General features: G+C 32.7%; 1 protein-coding gene across 7 annotated transcripts in view; it reads left to right on the plus strand.

Moving 5' to 3' along the window:
• Nucleotides 1-22,356, plus strand: part of synrg (synergin, gamma) — a 62,555-nt gene that overhangs the window by 37,921 nt on the left and 2,278 nt on the right. For 4 of the 7 annotated variants that reach the window (XM_051128877.1, XM_051128880.1, XM_051128881.1 and 1 more), the window contains 7 exons: nt 425-588; nt 758-811; nt 2,412-2,508; nt 6,113-6,261; nt 7,810-7,920; nt 10,422-10,460; nt 17,768-17,800. In XM_051128877.1, the coding sequence (XP_050984834.1) occupies nt 425-588; nt 758-811; nt 2,412-2,508; nt 6,113-6,261; nt 7,810-7,920; nt 10,422-10,460; nt 17,768-17,800 (647 nt within the window). The remainder of the gene's footprint in view (nt 1-424; nt 589-757; nt 812-2,411; nt 2,509-6,112; nt 6,262-7,809; nt 7,921-10,421; nt 10,461-17,767; nt 17,801-22,356) is intronic. The other 3 variants (XM_051128879.1, XM_051128883.1, XM_051128878.1) reach the window with 2 other exon arrangements.

The following is a 22,356-nucleotide window of genomic DNA, read 5'->3' on the forward strand; positions in this document are numbered from 1 at the left end:
CAATTTTTTTTATCTCGAACTGTTTTATGTAACAAGTTTTATTAAAAAAAAAAAAAAGTATTTAAATTACAGAAAACGGTTTATTTTTTTAATATCTATAAAAATATGAAATTTTTAAAAATGCTTTTTACTTCAGATAATATTTAAAAACATTTTTTAAACTGATAAAGATATGTACACTTGTATTTTATTTTCTTACAAGTATTCAAGGAAAATTATTACTTGGTAGTTACTCTACAGGATGTTTTACCATCATTTAATTTAAACTTATTTTGAAAATATGAAATAAAAAATGTTTAAACCCATGTAAATCTGCCATAAATAAATAAAGAGCATGTATCTAAGAACTTGTCACAAACTAGATGCTTCATTTTCTCTATCATGGACGCACCCATTTATCATTGACCCATTTATTTGTGCAAAGGTTCCCATAAGCGTAGCCACAGTCTGGGAGAGAAAGAAATTGTACGGTCCATCCCCTCTCCTGCCCCTGAGCAGCCCTTCAGAGACCGGTCCAACACCCTAAATGAAAAACCTGCGCTGCCGATCATCCGCGACAAGTACAAGGACCTCACAGGAGAGGTGGAGGTCAGTCACTCGCTCTATCTCTGTTCTCACTGGTACATGCGTTCTCTTTGAGCACACAGACAGGTTCTCCTTGTTGAATACAGCCTGAGGTTTCTCAGTGAACAAAGCTCTCATTTGGTTTCATCTTTTGCTCTTTTTCTCCCACTGTCTCTCGTTCAAACGCTGGCAGGAGAGTGAGCGATACGCGTACGAATGGCAGAGGTGTTTGGAGAGCGCTCTGCAGGTAACGTATACAGTGTCTTGCAAAAGTATTCATACCCCTTCATTTTTTTTTTTTTGAAGCCTTATGTTAAACTGCTTTAAATTACTTTTTTCCCACATCAGTCTACACTCCATACACCATAATGACAAATCGAAAAACAGGTTTGTGACAACTTTGCAAATTTATTAAAAATAAGTACATTGCATAAGTATTCATACCCTTTACTCAGTGCTTAGTTGAAGCACCTTTACAGCCTCAAGTCTTTTTTGGGTATGATGCGATGAGCTTCTGCATTTGGTAATTATCTGCCATTCTTCACCTCACCTCTTCACCTCTCAAGTTTCGATGGGGTTTCTTCAGAAATATATAATTGCGTTCATGCCAAGCCTGTGGCTGGGACACTTAAGGACATTTACAGAGTTGTCTGTAAGCCACTCTTGCTGTGTGCTTAGGGTCATTGTCCTGTTGGAAGGTGAACCTTCTGCCCAGTCTAAAGTTCTGAATGCTCTGGACTGAGTTTTCATTAATATTGTGAGCTTTCCTTCTACTCTGATGAGTCCCTCAGTCCCTGCTGCTGAAAAACAGCCCCACAGCATGAGGCTGCTACCAGCACACTTTATTTTTGGGATGGTACTGTGCAGGTGATGAGCACAACTGGTTTCCTTCAAACATGATGCTTGGAATTGAGGTTCATTAGAACAGAGAATCTTCTTTCTCACAATCTAAGAGTTCTTTAGGTGCTTTGTTGCAAATTCCAAGTGGGATTTCATGTGTCTTCACTGAAAAGAAGATTAAATTTGGCCACACCTCCATAAAGACCAGATTGGTGGAGTATTGCAGTGATGCTTGTCCTCCTGTAAGTTTCTCCCATCTGCACATATGAGCAACTTAGCCAAAGCCCTTCTCCTTAAATTGCTCAGTCTGGCCAAGAGGTCAGCTCTAGGAAGAGTCCCAGTTGTTCCAAGGGTCTTCCATTATAGATAATGGAGGCTACATGCTTCTGTGAACCTTGAATGCAGCAGAATTTTTTTCTGAACTCTTCCCCAGATCTGTGCCTTGATGCAAGCCTGTTTCTGAGCTCTACAGGCACCTCTGGTTTTTGCTTTGATACACATTTTCAGCTGTTAGACTTTTTATTGAGGGGTGTGTGCCTTTCCAAATCATACTCATTCAAATGAATTTGCCACAGTTTAACTCCACTCGAAGTGTAATAACATCTACAAGTTATATGAGTGCTCCTGAGCTAAATTTCAAGTGTCCCAGAAAGTGTATGAATACTTATGCAATGGAATAATTTCAGTTTTTTATTTTGAATAAATTTGCAAAGTTGTTACAAACCTGTTTTGTGCTTTGTCATTATGGTACATGGAGTGTAGATTGATGTGGGGAAAAAAGTAATTTACAATTAGTTAAACATAAGGCTGCAACGTAACAAAATGTGAAAAAAAAACATACACTCTATCAGTCAATAGATAGTCTTAGAAGTGTCGTATCATGATCACATGATACCAAAAGCACCATAAAAGTGTTATGTGCTAACTTAAGAACTACTGCAACCAGATCTTTGACTTAACAGTTACGTTACTCATTATAAGAGCTGTGTTGTTTCTTCCCCTTCCAGGTCATCAACACTGCCAATAACACCCTTAATGGCATCAGCAGCTCCACGGTGTGCACAGAGGTCATCCAGTCAGCACAGGGGATGGAGTACCTGCTTGGTGAGACTATGACTGCACTCAGACTTTATTTACTGGTCAGAGACCAGCTTTACCCATCATAACAGAGCACAGATCAGCCACAATCTCTTCATCCACATTCATACCTGCTCCTCCTGCGCCCCTGCCGTCTTCAGTCAAACAGACAGGCCAGGTGTTCTGGTTATCTGCTTCCTATTTCTGTACTCTCTCTCCCACACAGGGCGGCTTTAATGAGCTGTACGTGCTCATGCCGGTGGGAGGGGAGCATGGGGTACTGTTGTTACGTACAAATAAACTGTTAAAGCTCTTTGATCCGGCTCTAGCGATTGTGACTGAAAACCGAGTGGGGCATTCTGGGTCTGACCGGGGGAGGCTAGTGTTACAGAACAGAGCAACTATTCTGGGCCGCTTTAATGGGTTCAGTGTAAAAGGACATTCAGCACTGGGGAGTGCTGAGAACGCCAGCGCTGGGTTATTGTTTCTCCTGTTTGGTTCTCTCAACACGCACACACAGGCTCTGTTCGCACACAAATTCAGTTTAAATTTCAGATCTGATCTTCAGAACTCAGTGTCCTTACTGATCTATTTGTTCACACTGTGATATCAATATCTGCAATACTTATGCTTTGGTTGCTATAGTAATGATGCCAAGAGAAAACTGGAAATAGTGTTTCCACAACAACTGACTCATACACTTAATCAACATTCACCAAATGATGAATTTCACATATGAAAAGAGATAAAGCATGTAAATTAGCGGACACAGCTAAGGACAATATTGCGCACTTTGCTTTACATAATATTAAAACATCATTCATAAAGCTACTTTCGTATATTAGGCAGCTTGATATGTGGAATTTAAATGAACCGAAAACAAAATATAAAACTTTATATTAGTAAGACTAATTAAATTAGCATGCTGACTTGACTAGCTATACAGTCATGGCCAAAAATATCTGCACCCTTCTCTTAGAAAATTGTTGTAGTTGCAAATGTTTTGGTACTCACATGTTTATTTTTTTTGTTTGCATTGGAACAACACAACAAAAGAGAGAAGAAAAGCAGAATCTGATACAATTCCACACAGAACCCCAAAAATGCACTGGACAAAATTATTGGCACCCTTAACTTAATATTTGGTAGTACCCCCTTTGGAAAAATAACTGACAGTCGCTTTCTGTGACCATGAATGAGTTTCTTACACCTCTCTACTGGAATTTTGGACCACTCTTCTTTTGCAAACTGCTCCAGGTCATTCAGATTTGAAGGATGCCTTCTCCCACCTGCTGTTTTGAGATCTCTCCACAGCTGTTCTATGGGATTCAGATGTGGACTTATTGCTGGACTCATTTCAGAACTCTCCAGCGCTTTGTTTGTAACCATTTTTGAGTGCTATTTGAAGTGTGTTTCAAGTCATTGTCCTGCTGAAAGGCTCATGACCTCTGGTGGAGACGCAGCTTTCTGACACTGGCCACTATGTTGCACCCTGAAATTCTTTGGCAATCATCAGATTTCATGATACTGTTTACACAGTCAAGGCATCCAGTGCCAGAAGCAGCAAAGCAACCCCAAAACATCTTTGAACCTTCACCATGTTTGACTGTTGGGACTGTGTTATTTTCTTTGAAGGCCTCATTTCTTTTTCTGTAAACGGTGCCATGATGTCCTTTACCGAAAAGCTCTACTTTTGTCTCATCTGTCCACAGTATGCTCTCCCAGAAGGACTGTGGTTTTGTCACATAAGTTTTGACAAACTCCTGTCTTGCTTTTTTATGCAGTGGTCTCCTACCGTAGCGTCCCTTTCCATTCAGATGGCGACGGATAGTGCGAGTTGACACTGTTGTACCCTTTGTCTGCAGATCAGCTTGAATTTGTTTTGAAGTTAATCAGGGTTCTTTATCCACCATTCGAACAATCCTTTGTTGTAATTTTTAAAATTAATTTTGCTCTTCCGTCCACGTCCAGGGAGGTTAGCTACAGTGCCATGGGCTGTAAACCTCTTGATAAGTGGACATAGGAACATTAAGATCTCTGGAGATGGACTTGTAGCCTTGAGATTGTCCATGTTTTTCCACAATTTCTTTCTCTCAAATCCACAGACAACTCTTTACACTTCTTTCTTTTCTCCATGCTCAGTGTGACACAACACAAAGGTTGGGTCAACTTTTCTCCATTTTAACTGGTTGCAAGTGTGATTACTATATTGCCCACACCTGTTACTTGCCACAGGTGTCTAAATACAAATTACAGGAGCATCACATGCTTGAACATCAGTTATTTCTTACAATTTTGACAAGGTGCCAATAATTTTGTCCAGTCCATTTTTGAGTTCTGTATGAAATTTTATCAAGTTTGACTTTTCTTCTCTGTTTTTTTGTGTTGTTGCTGTGCAAAATAAAAACAATAAGCATGTGAATACCAAAACAGTTGCAATTGGAATTTTCTGAGAGAAGTGTTGCATTTTCTGACAGAATTGCAAGGTTGCCGATATTTTTGGCCATGACTGTATAAAGTAGCCTACATATTGCCAATGCCTGCGTGAAACAATAATGAAAACGTAAAAGGGTTCTTTTTACTACATATTTGTGTGAATTATATTTTAAAGTGATATTCTAATATAAATAGGCTATTTTTATGTTTTAAACTATCAGACATGATCAGAAAACAATTTCTCATCAAAAGCAATCTGATCTGGCTGTGTTGTTTAAAGGAGTAGTTCACTTCCAGAGCAAAAATTTACAAATAATGTACTCACCCCGTTGTCATCCAAGATGTTCATGTCTTTTTTCAGTCGTAAAGAAATTATGTTTTTTGAGGAAAACATTTCAGGAATTTTCTCTATATAGTGGACTTCAATGGTGCCCCGAGTTTGAACTTCCAAAATGCAGTTTAAATACGGCTTCAAAGAGCTCTAAATGATCCCAGCCAAGGAAGAAGGGTCTTATCTAGCGAAACAATCATTTTCTAAAAAAAATAAAATAAAAATGTATATACTTTTTAACCTCAAATGCTCATCTTGTCTAGCTCTGTGATGCACATGTGTACTCTGTGTAATTCAGGTCAATACAGTTAGGGTAGGTGAAAAAACTCCCATCTCATTTTCTCCTCCAACTTCAAAAATGTATTGACCTCTAATGACTGATTGTTTTGCTAGATAAGACCCTTATTCCTCGACTGGGATCATTTAGAGCACTTTGAAGCTGCATTTAAACTGCATTTTGGAAGTTCAAACTCGGGGCACCATTGAAGTCCACTATATAGAGAAAATTCCTGAAATGTTTTCCTCAAAAAAACACAATTTCTTTACGACTGAAGAAAGAAAGACATGAACATCTTGGATGACAATGGGGTGAGTACATTATATGTAAATTTTTGTTCCTTGCATCACCTGGTAGATATTGTGTGAAGCACAACAATGTTTAAAAAAAAATCTGAAAAAGGGGACATCTTTTCATTTTCGCATTATGAGTTGGCAACTGTGATGCCTTTAACTTTTCCCATGCCATAACAATCACAACCGTTATTATCATTGTATCTCTTGATATTCATTGTCGTCTCTTGGTTTTGCATTGCACTGAATTGCATTTATGTTTTTGAAATGGGTTTTTGTGTATATTGTTTCTAGGTGTGGTGGAGGTGTATCGTGTGACCAAGCGTGTAGAGCTGGGAATCAAAGCCACAGCTGTTTGTTCGGAGAAACTACAGGAGCTGCTTAAAGACATCAGCCGTGTGTGGAACAACCTGATGGGCTTTATGTCGCTGGCAAACCTCACTGTGAGTTTTTAATGAAATAAACACTACCACAAGTACAACAGTATTTCTATTACAATAGACAGTCCAGTAAGTCACATATATTGGATACCATTTAGCTAAAATGAATATGAATATGTTTGTGCTTTATGTGAGCTGTGAGCTCTGGAGCAGTAGGCACTTTCTACTAATAGGACACAAAACAGGACCATTGTCAAAATGGTCAAAATAAATATTTTAAGAGCTTTTTGCAGTTTTTGTGCCTAAATTTGAAGAAACTTTTTTTTTTTTTTTTTAAATTCTAAAATTGTTTAATATTCATTTAAAAATAGATACTGTTTATTTTACATATTTATTGACATTTTTATTAAGCAATAGTCAACCACCCCTTTAACATGAGACAACAAAGTATAAATAAAACGTCAACATTACATATATATATATATATATATATATATATATATATTTTTTTTTTTTTAATTCTAAAATGATGTTTGATATTCACTTAAAAGTAGATACAATTTATTTTAATTTTTTGGTCTGTCAATATGAGGTCAATACATTTTTTTTTAATGAAACATGCTGAGATTAATTGTTCACAAAAAAATCTATAACAAAAAATAGATTAAATCAGGTAAATCTGCATTTCATTTCAAGTCTAAGGATAAGAGAAAACAACCATTTTAATTTTTAATAAAATTCAATGTTGTGGTATTTTTATGTCTGATAATAATTTATAAAGAATATTTTTATATATTTCATATAATATATATTATATATAATATATTTTTACTATTGAGACACCAAAGTGTATAAAAAAACATCATCATTAAATAGGTATTTTTTAATCCCTAAATTATTTAATATTCACTTACAATTTAATACATATTCCACATACAATTTAATTTTATTTATGATACAATTTAACATATTCCACAACTCTATGGATAAGCAAAACAACCATTTTAATTTTAAACTTCAACTTTGTGGTATTTTTATATCTGATAATAATTTCAAAGAGTATCTCATAGTTCTCAAAATAAATAAATAAATAAATAAATAAATAAATAAAACATGTATATGTGCATCTTAATACTTGATTCTAACTAATGAGACACTAAAGTGTACCTTATTTGTGGAAGGTGCGGTAGTACAAAACAGACTGCTGAGTGCTGACCAGAGCTTTGTCATGCCGTGTACTCATGGGAGAATATCAATGGCAGCAGATAATATTAGAGTTGTGTGGTCAGATAATATCAGCTCTGGAGAATGAAGTCTCGGCACACTGCCGTAAAACCACAAGTGCTCTGAAGCATAATAAAAATGACCGCGGTTAGAAAGCCAACGGCTTCTCACTGCCTGAATCCTGCTGTTTTGGACAGAATCTGTAGCTGATGTATTGATCTGCAGGGCCAATCAACTGCTGTGAGGTTGATGGGCTGGTTCAGCGGCCTCTGTGAACTCGAGTTTGACTGACAGCCAGGGGTTTGTGTGGAGGATGCAATGTAGCCCCGATTTCTCTTTACGAACTGCATTCATCATATGTGTGTGTGTGTGTGTGTTTTTCTCTAGCCTGATGAGAGCTCACTGGACTTCTCCTCCTGTATATTGAGGCACGGCATTAAGAATGCCAAAGAGCTGGCGTGTGGAGTGTGTCTGCTCAACGTGGACTCGCGCAGCAAGGTCTGTACATGCTAAAAACACACACACATGTCTGCGTGTGACCATTAAGGACACAAAAAATGCTAAAATATTGCACATTAAAAGGATAGTTCACCCAAAAATTCAAATTGTATTTAAACTCCTTTGACCTAATTTCTTGTGTGGAACACAAGAGCAGGAATTTTGAAGTATGTTCTGGTTGCTCTTTTCTATGCCGTTACAGTGAATGGGGTCCAGACCTTTCATGCTTCAAGAAACTATTTTAAACGCACTATAACAGCAGCGTGAACAATAAAACTCACAGTTACTGCAAATTAAGTCTTTATTAACTGAAAATGCTAACATCCGCTTCATCTCTTCATCGGTCATTCATGAGAGTAGTTGTTGATGTGCATCTTTTCAAATAAATGGGCTGATTCAGTTAGAGGTTAATTCATATTTTGAATTAGCTTTTAGATTTATATTATTCTTATTCTTATCAATAATCTTTTTATTTTAAGTCTAATATTAAGATTCTTTGTACTTTTGTCATTTTTTTTTAACATCACTGTCACTTATTTAATGTCCTTTTTTTTTTTTTAAATGTTACTATTTAGGTGTAATTTAATTTAAATTGTTATTCTAGTTTTTACTTTTTAGTAATTTTAGTGCTTCAGCTTAAACGTTTTATCAGTTATCAACACAACATTTGTCATTTTTACCTTTACAGTTTTACATCTAGAATTTATATTTAATTTTACTTTGTATTTTGTAATTTGTATCTTTTTTTTTCTATTACACTTTTAGTTCTTTAACTTAATCTTTTTCAGTTGGTTATCAACGCAACACTTGTCTTTTTTACCTTTAAAATGTAACATTAAATATTTATAATTTTACTTTGTATTTTGTAATTTTTTTTTCTTTTTTTAAAATTCATTTACTATATTTTTATAAATACCGCTATTTAGGTGTAATTTAATTTCAATTTAAATTCTCGTTATAGTTTTTGCTTATTTTTACTTATTAGTAGTTTTAGTGGTTTAACTTAAAACTTTTTATAAGTTGTCAACACAGCATTTGTATTTTTTACCTTTAAAAATTGTATTTCTAATATTCATATTTAATTTTACTTTGTATTTTGTAATTTTTTTCTATTACACTTTTCGTGCTTCAACTTAAACTTTTCCCAAGTAGTTATCAATGCAACATTTGTCATTTTTACCTTCAAAATCTTACATCTAATATTTATATTTCATTTTCATTTTATATATATATATATATATATATATATACACACATATATATTTAAATACTGCTATTCAGATGTAAATTGATTTTTAACTTTTGAACTTTTTCAGTTGTCAATGCAACATTTGTAATTTTTACCTTTAAAATTTTACATCTAATATTTGTATTTAATTTTACCTTTATTGTAGTTTTAATTTTCTATAATGTTTTACATATTACTATTTAGGTGTACTTTAATTTAAATGTTTATTAGTAATTTTTGTGCTTCAACTTTTCCGTTAGTTGTCAACGCAACATTTGTAATTTTTACTTTAAAATCTTTTTAACATCTAATATTTATATTGAATTTTACTTTGTAATTTTTGTAACTTTTATTATTATACTTTTTTAACATCACCATCATTCATTTAATATTATTTTTTAATATTACTGTTTAGGTGTACTTCAATATCAATGTTTATTCTATTTTAGTTTTTATTTTGACTTATTAGTAATTTTTAAATTATTATTTTTTAGTTAGTTGTCAACAGAACATTTGTAGCTTTTACCTTTGTCTTTACATCTATTTATATTTAATTTTACTTTGTACTTTTGTATTTATTTATTTATTTTTTTTACATCAGCATCATTCATTTAATATCAATTTTTAATATTACTATTTAGGTGTTCTTTAATTAAATTTTTTTATTCTAGTTTTAGTTTTTATGTATTTTTACTTATTAGTAATTTTAGTGCTTCAATTAAAAATAAAATAGTTAGTTGTCAAGGCAACATTTGTACTTTTTACCTTTAAATTTTTACATCTACTGTTTTATATTAAATTTCATTTCAGCATATTACAGTTCAGAAAAAAAAATGTTTTTAATAATTAAAAATAATATCCCTAATTCAGTTCACAAAAATCAGTCTGACCGATTCATGCATGAAGTGGGTTTCGACTTCATCTTTCTGAACCAGTGATCCGTTGCACTGGCATAACAACTAGAGGAATGTAGAGGAATATTATTAGTTAAAAAAACTATTTGAGTTGACCTGTTCTCAAACAAAGCTATGGTAAAAAAAAAAAAAAAGAAAAAGAAAACTTTCAATTTAGAGCATGAGTCATATCGGGATATTTCTATGATGCTTTTGCTTTTATGTTGCTTTCAAAGCTTCAGTCCTCATTCACTGTAATTGCATAGAAAATGTTTGGGTGAGCTATTGCTTTAAATTATTGAACAGAAGAAGTTTCCCTATCAAAAACAAACCCAAAATCAGCCCTCCTGACTATTTCTTTGATTTTCACAATTTTACAGAAGAAAGACGAGAACACTTTTGGACGGCTGTTTAAAAGAGTAGGATTCATTAAACTGCCTCGACTCCAATTTGCAGCTTGTTGCAGGGGTCACGCAGGCAATCGCTCCCATGTTGTGCTGCCAAAATGACCAGAACTCACCTCACGCCACTCGTCTCCTTTCAGACTGCCAAAAACAGCTCTCAGAGGCGCGTTCTGACTCACGCGTCTAAATCTACAGATGCTCGGTCGAGGCCACGCTTTCATTCAACTAGCTTTAGGTGTTTCATTTGGCTATGAGCTCTTAGCTCCCATTTTCTCAGCATTTACAGAAATCTTTCATGTCGAGTTTGTCTTGCCGAAGTGGCGAGTAAGTGACTGATGGCCAAAAAACGCGAGGCAGGCGGTAAATAGGTGATGTATTCGTCATTTTGGCACCCTGGGGCGGGGAAAAACAAATCTAAAAGTGGTATGGGGCAAAGGAAATATTATATTAAAGGGAATAGTTCACACAAAAATGTCATTTATTTGGTCTTACTTTGCTTTAAACCATCTTCATGGAAAACAAATTGAGATGTTTAGCAGAATGTTCAAGCTGCTCTTTTCCAGACCATAAAAGTGAATGGGAGTAGTAAAACAGCATAAAAGTCATTACATTTATTTATTTATTTATTTTAAGTATTTTTGTAGATACACTGAGATATTATAGTTATAATATTATATATATATAATTTCAGTTGTAGTTATTTTAGTACAAACTAAATGAAAATGAGAAATGTTTCTTTGCCAACTAGCAAAGATTTTCTTAAGTATCAATTTAGATACACTGAAATGTTACTATATATATATTTTATATATTAGTTTTATTTTTGTATTTTCCATTTTCATTTTAATCTTAGTTAATTTTTTGTTAATTTATTTTAATCTTTTATTATTATTATTATTCAGTTGTAGTTATTTTGGTACAGACTAGCTGAAATAAAATAGGTTTGTTAGTGTTATTTCAAAAAAAAAAAAAAAAAAAAAAACTAATATTTATATATATATATATATATATATATATATATATGTATGTATGTATATGTATGTATATGTATGTATATATATATATATATATATATATATATATAAAAATATTCGTTTTTTTTCCATTTTCATTTTAGTTAATTTTTTGGTTAATTTATTTTACTTTTTATTTATGTTTTGTTTCAGTTGTAGTTATTTACAATGAAAATAAGAAATGTTGCTTTGTCAGTTAGTAAAATTGAAATTACTTTGTTTTATTTAAAGTAACAATTTAGATGAGATATTATTAGTTTGTTTAATATTAGTTTTTATTTTTTGTATTTTTATTTCAATTTTAGGTTTTTTTACTTGATTTATTTTTTTTAATTTCAGTTGTAGTTATTTTAGTACAAACTAAATGAAAATAAGAAATGTGGCTTTAGGTTAAAATACCTTAAAATAAGTTTGTTTTATATAAAGTAACAGTTTAATTGCACTGAGATGTTATGTTTTTTTATATTCATTTTAATTTTGTATTTTTCATTTTCATTGTAATTTTATTTATTTATTTTTTATTTTTTTTTATTTTTTTTTCAGTTGTAGTTATTTTAATACTATTATTTAAATTTTATACTGTTATTTAAATAAAAAATGTGGCTTTGTCACCTAGCTGAAATAAAATTAGTTTGTATTATTTAAAGTAGCAATTTAGGTGCACTGAGATATTATGTTTTTTTTTTTTTATATTCATTTTTAGTTTTGTATTTTCCATTTTCAATGGAAAATTAATTTAATTTAATTTTTTAATTTTAGTTAGTCTTTTATTTATTTCATTTCATTTCAGTTGTAGTTATATTAATACGAACTAAATGAAAATAAGAAATGAAAGTTTCTTTTCTTAAGCTTTAGGTTTTAACTGTTAGTTAACTATAATAATCCTGCCTGGTACCCAAGTAGTTTATACGCAATAACTATGAGTAAGTGATGACAGAATTGCAATTTTTGGGTGAACTATCCCTTTAAACTCTTCTATTCATAAGTACAATCCAATCGTGCACTGGTTTAAACATGTAATCATCACATTGCCCTTCGCCTCGTTCACCAACAATCCACTCATTAAGATTCCTCGTCTCACTGAAACCCTCCTAAATCTCCCTTGTATTGATGCGACGGTCAAGATTTGCTGATGTAATAGGGGTGTAAACATTGCTCGTAGCGCTTTAGATGCAATCAGGCAAGGAGGGGCTCAGAGCAGCAAGGAATCATGGGATGGGTGTCTGAGGAGCAGATGCAGCTCAGCCATCAGTCACGGCGACCAAAAACACAGGTGCTAATAGATCCGCCGAACACATCCAGCCCGCTGCAGATTAATAGAGCTGTTTCCGTCTGCTCCTGACATCCGATTAATATCCCGCTTTTTAATTACGTTTTGGGGGGTTTGGGAGGCAGCGTCACTGTCTGGGGGGACTGAAATCAGGGTTTTGAAGGTGAAGCAGCATCTCTGAGAGGAAAGGTGGTGGTGTTGGGCTACAGGTGGAGATTTCGCTGGGGTGTGGGTGATTCACTCTACTGACCTTGGGCTAGCATTCAGTTTCCGTCCCCGCTGGGGAGGGACGTGATCCTGCTGCATCTGCTAACAGGATTTGTCCGCAGGAATGGGCAACGGTGTATTAACTTAAAACTTTGCATAGACTGTTCTCGTTTGAACCAAATATTGTATATACACTACCATTCAAAGGTTATTTTTTTAATGAAAGAAGTCTTATGCTCACAAAGTCATTTATTTGATCAAAATGCAGTAAAAACAATAATACTGTGAAATATTATTACAATTTAAAATAACTGTTTTCTATTCTAAAATATTTAAAAATGTAGTTTATTCCTGTGATGCAAAGCTGAATTTTCAGCATCATTACTGCAGTCTTCAGTGTCACATGATCCTTCAGAAAATACTCTTATATGCTGATTTGCTGCTCAACAAACATGATTTTGAATGTTCAAAACAGAAATTTTTTGACGAAAAGAATGTTTAAAAGATCAGCGTTTATGTAAAATAGAAAATTTTTGTAACTGTATGCACATCTTTACTGTCACTTTTGATCAAATTGATGCATTGCTGTTTATTGTTTTTGTCTTTAAAAAAACATGGTAGTGTAAATATTTAATACATATTTCAACTTGCTGTAAAAACAAGCTCGGCCAGTTTGAAACATATTTTATAAGACTCATACGGAAATAATAAAGTGCTGTAAAATATATTAAAGGAATAGTTCTCACGAAAATTAAAATTTTGTCATTAATTCCTCACCCTTATGTTGTTCCAAACCCGTAAGAACTTTTTTCATCTTTGGAACAAAAATTTTGATGAAATCTGAGAGCTTTCTGACCCTGCATAGACAGCAATGCAACTGACATGTTCAAGCCCCAGAAAGGCAGTAAAGACATCGTTAAAATAGTCCATGTGACATCAGTGGTTCAGCCTTAATTTTATGAAGCGAAAATACTTATAAGTAAAAATACTTTATTCAACAATTTCACAACATTACCACGTGTCGAGGTACTCTTGTGAACGTGCGTCAAAGACTGACAAGGAAGAGAAGATATAAACTGCCAATTATGAGAAATGAAGTCAGAATTGTGATATAAATTCGCTATTGCGAGAAAGAAAGCCGCAATTCTGAGAAATAGTCAATTCTGAGAAATGAAGTAAGAATTGGGTGATATAAACTCACAATTGCAAAAAATAGTCGCAATTTTGAGAAATAAAGTTGCAATTCTGCAAAATGAAATCAGAATTGCGTGATATAATCTCACAATTGCGAGAAATGTTGAAATTCTGAGAAATAAAGTTGCAGTTCTGAGAAGTCAGAATTGCGTAATATAAAACAATTCTGAGAAATATAGTGACAATTTTGAGAAATAGTTGCAATTCTGAGAAATTAAGTCAGAATTGTATGATATACGTAATATAAAGTCACAATTTTGAGAAATAAAGTCACAATTCTGAGAAGTAAAGTTGCAGTTCTGAGAAATAAAGTCAGAATTGTGTGATATAAACTCACAATTGCAAGAAAGTTGCAATTCTGAGAAATTAAATCAGAGATGTGTGATATAAACTCACCATTGTGAGAAATAAAATTGAAATTCTGAGAAATAACGTAATATAAAATCGCAATTCTGAGAAATTAAATCAGAGATGTGTGATATAAACTCACAATTGCGAGAAATAAAGTTGAAATTCTGAGAAATAAAAAAATCGCAATTTTGAGAAACAAAGTTGAAATTCCGAGAAATGAACTCAGAATTCTGTGATATAAACTCAATTGCAATAAAGTCGCAATTCTGAGAAATAGTAAATTCTGAGAAAGTAAGTCAGAATTGCGTGATATAAACTCCCAATTTATTGCGTCGTGGTACTCTCGTGAACACGTGTTGAAGACTGACATGGAAGAGAAGAAATAGTTGAATAAAGTGTTTATTTTTTAGTTTTCATAATATTACAGTTGAAGCACTGATGTCACATGGACTATTTTATCAATGTCCTTACTACCTTTCTGGGTCTTGAACGTGTCAGTTGCACTGCTGTCTATGCAGGGTCAGAAAGCTCTCGGATTTCATTAAAAATATCTTAATTTGTGTTCTGAAGACGAACGAAGGTCTTCCTGGTTTGGAGCAACATGAGGGTGAAAATTTAATGACAGAATTTTCATTTTTGGATGAACTATCCCTTTAAATGCACTATAAGATGATTTTAAAACAGGCTGCCCTAAACCGTGCAGAAAAGCACCACAGTGTTTACATGCTTCAGAAAGTAAACATGCGAATGGCTTACTTATAATTGTTTCTGCACAGAGGAAGTATTTAAGTATTTTGACATTAAAAATGGCAGACTTCAAGTCAATTAAGTAATTGTGGATTCTCAGAAGACAATTTTGTTTGTGCACTCAACAACTGTTATAATGAGTGTTTACTTAGCTGTGTTTAGATTATGCTAATGTCACACGAATACAGCATCCTAATAAAGGTCCAAACCCTGTGAGGTGGGCGTCCATGCTAAAATTAGAATAGATGCAGGTTATTTAATTCAAGCACCGGTAGCACAGCTGGATGCACCTAATGAGAACAGACAATAACAAGTAGCAGCTGAAAGGAAGCCATCAGAATTGGCTTGTATTTGAGCTGGATCTACTGAATCAAAGTCACCCATTAGAGGAGCATCAAGCCATCTCAAATTTAGTGAGAACATGAATTTAGTAACATGAACTTGTATTTCAACAGTCTTTGATGGGTATTTGGCTTCTATGCATTTGTAATTATGCATTATCAATTTTATAAATACATAAAGGTTGTTAAGAATATCTTCATCATGTAAACGATACTCTAGATATTGTAAACAGTACCCTTTTAGTCTATTGTTGTTTTAAATATCCACCCAAGTTAGTTTTGCGTTTACACAGGGTTGCCAAAGTCATAGACAACAGTATAGTGAATAGGCGTATTTAGTTATGCATTTAAATATTTAAGAGCTGCATATAGTGTGCATATATGCATATACTACTGTTGAAAAGTTTGAGGTCAGTAAGATTTTTTTGTGTTGTTTTTGAAAGAAATTAATGCTTTTATTAAGATGCATGACATTGCTTGAAAGGAACAGTAAAGACATTTATGTATCTGTGTTTTCAGCAGTCAGCATATTAAAATGATTTCTGAAGTATCATGTGACACTAAATACTGGAATAATGGCTGCTGAAAATTCAGCTTTGTATCACAGGAATTTTTTATATATACATACATATATATATATATATATATATATATATATATATATATATATATATATATATATATATATATATATTCAAATTGAAATTTTAAATAGTAATACTACTTCACAGTATTTCTTCTTTTACTGTATTTTTGCTCAAATAAATGAAGCCTTGGTAAGGAAGCCAGTTTCTGCCACTGATTAAATTATCAGACTTAGTATCTCAGCATTGTGTGATATAAACTCATAAATGAGAGAAAGTCAGAATTGCGAGATAAAAAGTTTGTAAAAGTTTGTGAGTTTGTATCTCGCAATTCTGACTTTTTCTCACAGTTGCAAGTTTGTATTTCACAATTCTGACTCTTTTCTGACTTGAGATATATACTCACAATTGTGACTTTGTCTGATTTTGAGGGGGAAAAAAGACCTAAGTTCTCAGAATTGCAAGTTTATCTCACAATTCTGACTGAATAACTCACAATTGTGTGTTATGAAGTCAGAACTGCAAGATATAAACTTGCAGTTATGAGAAAAAGAATTACAACTGCATGATATAAACTCAGGATTGTGAGTTTGTATCACGTTTCTTAGGAAAAAGGTCAAAATTGTTTTTATATCTTGCAATTCTGACTTTTTTCTTAGCATTGCAAGATATAAACTCGCAAATGTAAGAAAGTCAGAACTGCAAGGTAAAAACGCACAATTCTGACTTTTGTTCTCGCAAATGTGTTTTTATCTCGCAATTCTGACTTTCTCACAATTGCGAGTTATATCTTGAAATTGCAAGTTTATATTTTGCAATTCTGACTTTTTCTCATAATTCTGACTTTTTTTCTCAGAAAAAAACAGTCAGAATTGCGAAATATAAACTTGCAACTGTGAGAAAAAGTCAGAATTCCGAGATAAAAAAAGCAATATAACTTATTCTCACAAATGCGAGTTTGTATCTCGCAGTTCTGGCTTTTTCTCACAATTGCAAGTTTATATTTCGCAGACTCTTTTCTCACAATTCTGACTTTTTTGTAAGAATTGTAAGATATAAACTCACAATTGCGACTTGTAAAGTCCGATTTCGAGGGGGAAAAAGTTTATCTCTCACAATTCTGACTTAACTCACAATTGCGTGTTATAAAGTCAGAACTGCGAGATATAAACTTGTAATTCTGAGAAAAAGTCAAAATTGTGTTTATAACTTTTTTATAACAATTCTGAAAATAAAAAGTGCAGTTATTTTTTTTTATTCAGTAGCTGAAATGGGCTTCCATACCTTGGTGAACATAAATCTTTCAGAAACAAAAAAAATCTTATCAACTTCAACCAGTAGTATATACATATCCAGTGCTTGTTTACATGCTCAATACAGCACTTCTTTATGCTGCAGAGCAATGTTTGATGATAGTTATGAACTCTAGATACATGCCAGCATTTTCATCTCCACAGTTGCCCCTTCTTGTCTCCTACTGTGGTTAATTTACAATAAGCTTTTGCCTTTACATGGACACTTTCTTCCACAGTGGGCTCTTTGGTGCTGTAGCTTTGCTTAGTAAGAAAAAACCTCAGTACTAATGCTGATGCTGACTTGTTTGTGCTACTTGCAGGCACTGACAAAAGACAATCGCTCCAAATTAAGGGTAAATATTCCACTGTATTTTTCACTGTAGTGATGTACATAGGTAGAGCTAGAGTGTCCCTCACTGGCCTTCAAACGCTTCAGACTCTGTTCGTAACAAGTGTTGTCATCTTTGCAGGTAGGATGCACTCTGTGTTTGCAATCAGATAGTAATTAACCTTTCCGCCAGCTAAACAAGGTCAGTTGAATTAGGATGACCTTTTCAGCGACTCTGAGCCACCTGTTCATCTGCCGAGAAACAGGGTTTGTGCTGCAGCTGCTGCCCCTCTGTGCACCACACACACACGTGTGTATACCATGGGATCAGCCGTTTGATCACACAGCATTGTTCAAATGTCCATTCAGACACACTCAATTCTGTACTACAACAAAGGCAGAAAAAAGTAATTGAGAAAGCACAAGTACATGAGACAGATAGACAGCGAACTCAAAATCAGATATTCTCTTAGATGCTTTAAAATTTTCTTTGACTAGGGTTTGGTATTGGCAGCTACTTTAGAATCCAGTAGACATTAGGTATGTTTACATGCAGTCATTTTCCTCAATCCAAGTCGATTTCAGATTCTCTGAAGTTCTGTTTATACAAACCCCAAACGTTGCAATCCAATTCACATATTGGTTTACGTGTGCGTTACGTGTATTCTGATACAGACTTCAGCACGTGTGTCGATGACTTGTTTAAAAAGTTTCATTGACTAATCAGTAAGACATGAGACTTAATTAAACATGCACATTTGTAAGACTTAATATATATGTAAACCTACACATCATGGCATTGTTGCATGTGTGCAAGGTATTTTTAAATCCAATTGAGAAAATAATGAAAAATATTTAATGGATATTTTCAGGTCTACACCTGTCATCTTTAATTAATTTTTTTTAGCTATATATATATATAGCATTTTTGTATTTTATTTTATTATAGCATATTTTCATTTATATTTCAGATTTTTTTATTTAATACTGATTATTATGAACTATTTTTTAATTTATAATATGAATTCAAATACCAGCACAACAGTTGGTTTGAAAACTGTGAGTGTGTGTATGTATATGTATATATATATATATATATATATATATATATACAGTATACAGTCAACATTTGAAGTGGATCAAAACCTTTAATCAAAGTTGTCCTAAAACCAAAACATTACCTGTTCTTTTACTTTGATTAACTTTTTTTGATCCACTTCAAATGTTGACTACTATATAAGTATTCTTTTTTGATTTTTGATTAGTGACCTGAAATTATATAGCATTTATATAATATATTCATTTGTTTTATTATTTTTTTTTTATTTAATACTATTTTAGAATTTAATAATATAAATTTAATTATCAGTGCAACAGTTTGATGGAAAAGTGTGTGTGTGTGTGTGTGTATATATATATATATATATATATATATATAATATATGTATATGTGTGTATATATATATATATATATATAATATATGTATATGTGTGTGTATATATATATATATATATATATATATATATATATAGTCATACAGTAGTCAACATTTGAAGTGGATCAAAACTTTTCATCAGAGTCGTCCTAAAACTTTCTTGTCTTAGGACAATTTCCTTTGAACTTTTTTGATCCACTTCAAATGTTGACTACTGTATATATATATATATATATATATATATATATATATATATATATACACACACACACACACACACACACACACACACACACACATATACACACATTTTTAAATTAATATTATAGCTTTTTTTTTCATTTATATTTTTTAATTTAATACTGATTATTTTAGAATTTAATAATATGAATTAAATAATAAGATCAACAGTTTGAGTTGCGAGATGTACTTAACTCGCAATTGTATGTTATTAAGTCAGAACTGTGACATATAAACTCACAATGAAATTTAAAATAGGGTGCAAAAAAAAAAAAAAAATTTAAAATTGAAATTTGATTACCTAAAAATTTATTTTGATTATTGACCTAAAAATAATATAGTTTTTTTCTTTTTTGTTTCTTTTTTAAATATTATAGCATTTTTATTATATTTTAGATTTTTTTATTTAATGCTGATCATTTTACAACAAAAACAACAATGCCATATCATAAATGTATGTGATTTTAAAAAATGCACATTATACTTTATATGTACATTATACAGCAAGAGTATGGATGTAGTTCTGACCACCCTTTAAATGCTGTTTTCAGATTTTGCACTTTAGATATCCAGCACTATGGATTTTGTTGTTGAGCAAAAAAAAAGTAATTGTCGGATAGATTACATCTAAAATAACAAATAGTCACATCGCGAATTATAAAGTCACACAGTGAGAAAAAAAGTTGCAATTAATGAGAAATAATGTCATTTGCAAGGTGTGAAGTCACATCACGAGTTATAAAGTCGCCTCTGCTAAAATCACATTATGAGAGAAATCTGCAATTACAAGAAGAAAGGGCAAAATTGTGAGAGATAAAGTGCAGGATAGATGCAGACCTCCATATAGAACTGTAACATAGCAGTGTACACATAAATAGATACAAATATCAAGATCCCCTTGTGATTTCCATGTTTCTTTTTTAACAAACATCCTTTAAACAGGACAATATTGTTTGTGAAGAGCATATGAAAGAAGTGGAGTGCGTGTGCGTGCATAGTATCAGTGTGGGAGAGCATGATTCACAACATGAGTCATTTCTCCTTGCAGCATCAGCTCTGATTTTTCACAGGAGCATCATTCTGCATAACATCCATATCATCACTGCCTTATCACAAATGCCTGACTACAGCTGTGCCTTTCAGAATGAAAGCACACTCGCACGCTGCGCATCGATATATCGAGTGAAGTTCACCGGGTTCTTGTTTCGCTTGTCTATATATAGGGTGTATGTGGGAGGATTGCACACTTCTTTTTCTCTATTGATCCTACAAATTATGTCAGTATGACGTTGAGCTCTTGTCTCTTTTATGGAGTGTGATGATATTCCATACTGCAGTCAGATATGACTCGATAAATGTGCTGTCTAACATGTCGTTTAGATACGCAGGTTGAATGTAGTACTTTATTGAGCCAAGTCTGTGACTAATAGAGACCCTGCTTATTTGTATAGTATTGTATAGTATTTTTCTGGGTTCAGTACAGTTTAAGCTTTAATCTGCGGCATCTGTGATATGCTGCGAGTTGCCAAAAAGTAATTTCAAAATGTTCCTGTCAAAACTAACAAAAGCTGGTTGTTGTTTAAATTGCTTATATGAACAACTCATTTTTGTTAAAGGAATATTTGACCTAAAAATGAAAATTTGTTGAATTTTCTCACTCTGTGGCCATGCAAAACGTAGATGAGTTTGTTCATCAGAACTGATTTTGAGAAATTTAACAATTAGTTTAAAATTTAACAAATTTAAATTTTTGGATGAACTATTCCTTAAATAGTTTAAATCAGGTTTTATAGTTCAATTAATCTACATTTTAAAGTTTTATTAATTTTGTTATGTGCTTTTGTTATTTTTATTATTATTTTTGCTGTAAGTATGTATATGTAGTTTTTATTAAATTGTAGTTATTTAGCTTATTATTAAACTAAACAAAAATTAGAAATGTTGCTTTGGCAACTAACTGAAATAAGTTTAAATTTTTTTTTAATATATATATATTTTGTTTTAATTAGGGCTGCCTCCTAATAATCAACTAACTGTTAGTCGACAAAATCAGGCTTTGGTCGACCAAAATTTTATTAGTTAAAGAAAAAAAAAAAATCCACACACTGTAAAAAAAAAAAAAAAAATTTGTGGAGTCAGCTTAAAATAATTTGTTACCCTGCTGCCTTAAAATTAAGTTGAAGTTCAGTCAACTAAATTAAGTTTAGTCAACTTGAAATGTTAAGTTAACTACTTAGATATTTGTGTCTGCTAAACTTAACAGATGGGTAAGTAACCCAGCTGCCTTAAAAATTTAAGTTGATTCAACTCAAATATCTAAGTTGTCACTTAGTATAATTTAACATTTCAAGTTGAATAAACTGTTTTTGAGTTGACTGAACTTAATTTTAAAGCAGCCAGGTTACAAATTATTTTAAGTTGACTCAACACATTGTTTTTACAGTGCAGGAAATGGCAAAGTCATGCAGACTGTGACAGACAGATCGTTAACGGCTGGTCTATGTGGTAATACGGTACATTGGGCAGGACATCCAAACACTCACCTATCATTCAACAACCTCAAATATGGCTTTTCACCTAAAAGATGTATGTAGTAGCATCTTTACGTGCCGCACAATCTAATGTTAACCTATTGAAATGTCTGTCTGGAGTGTGGAAGCTGAATAGGAGCGCTTACTGCATGACAGATGGAGGCGCTGGTGCGGTCACTTGCACTTAAAATACTCCATCATTTTGTTCATACATATAAAGTAATCATCTTTCAAATCTTTAAAGATTCTGCGTTTATGCGTGTACACTCACAATAACAACGAAACTTTGTGCTTTTGTAAAATAATGAAAGCAAACAGGATACGCTTTCTGCCGTCCCTATGAACTTGAGCGTGAAGCTTCGAAACTTTGTGTA

The sequence above is a fragment of the Labeo rohita genome, chromosome 15 (assembly GCF_022985175.1).
Source record: "Labeo rohita strain BAU-BD-2019 chromosome 15, IGBB_LRoh.1.0, whole genome shotgun sequence".
NCBI lineage: Eukaryota > Metazoa > Chordata > Actinopteri > Cypriniformes > Cyprinidae > Labeo > Labeo rohita.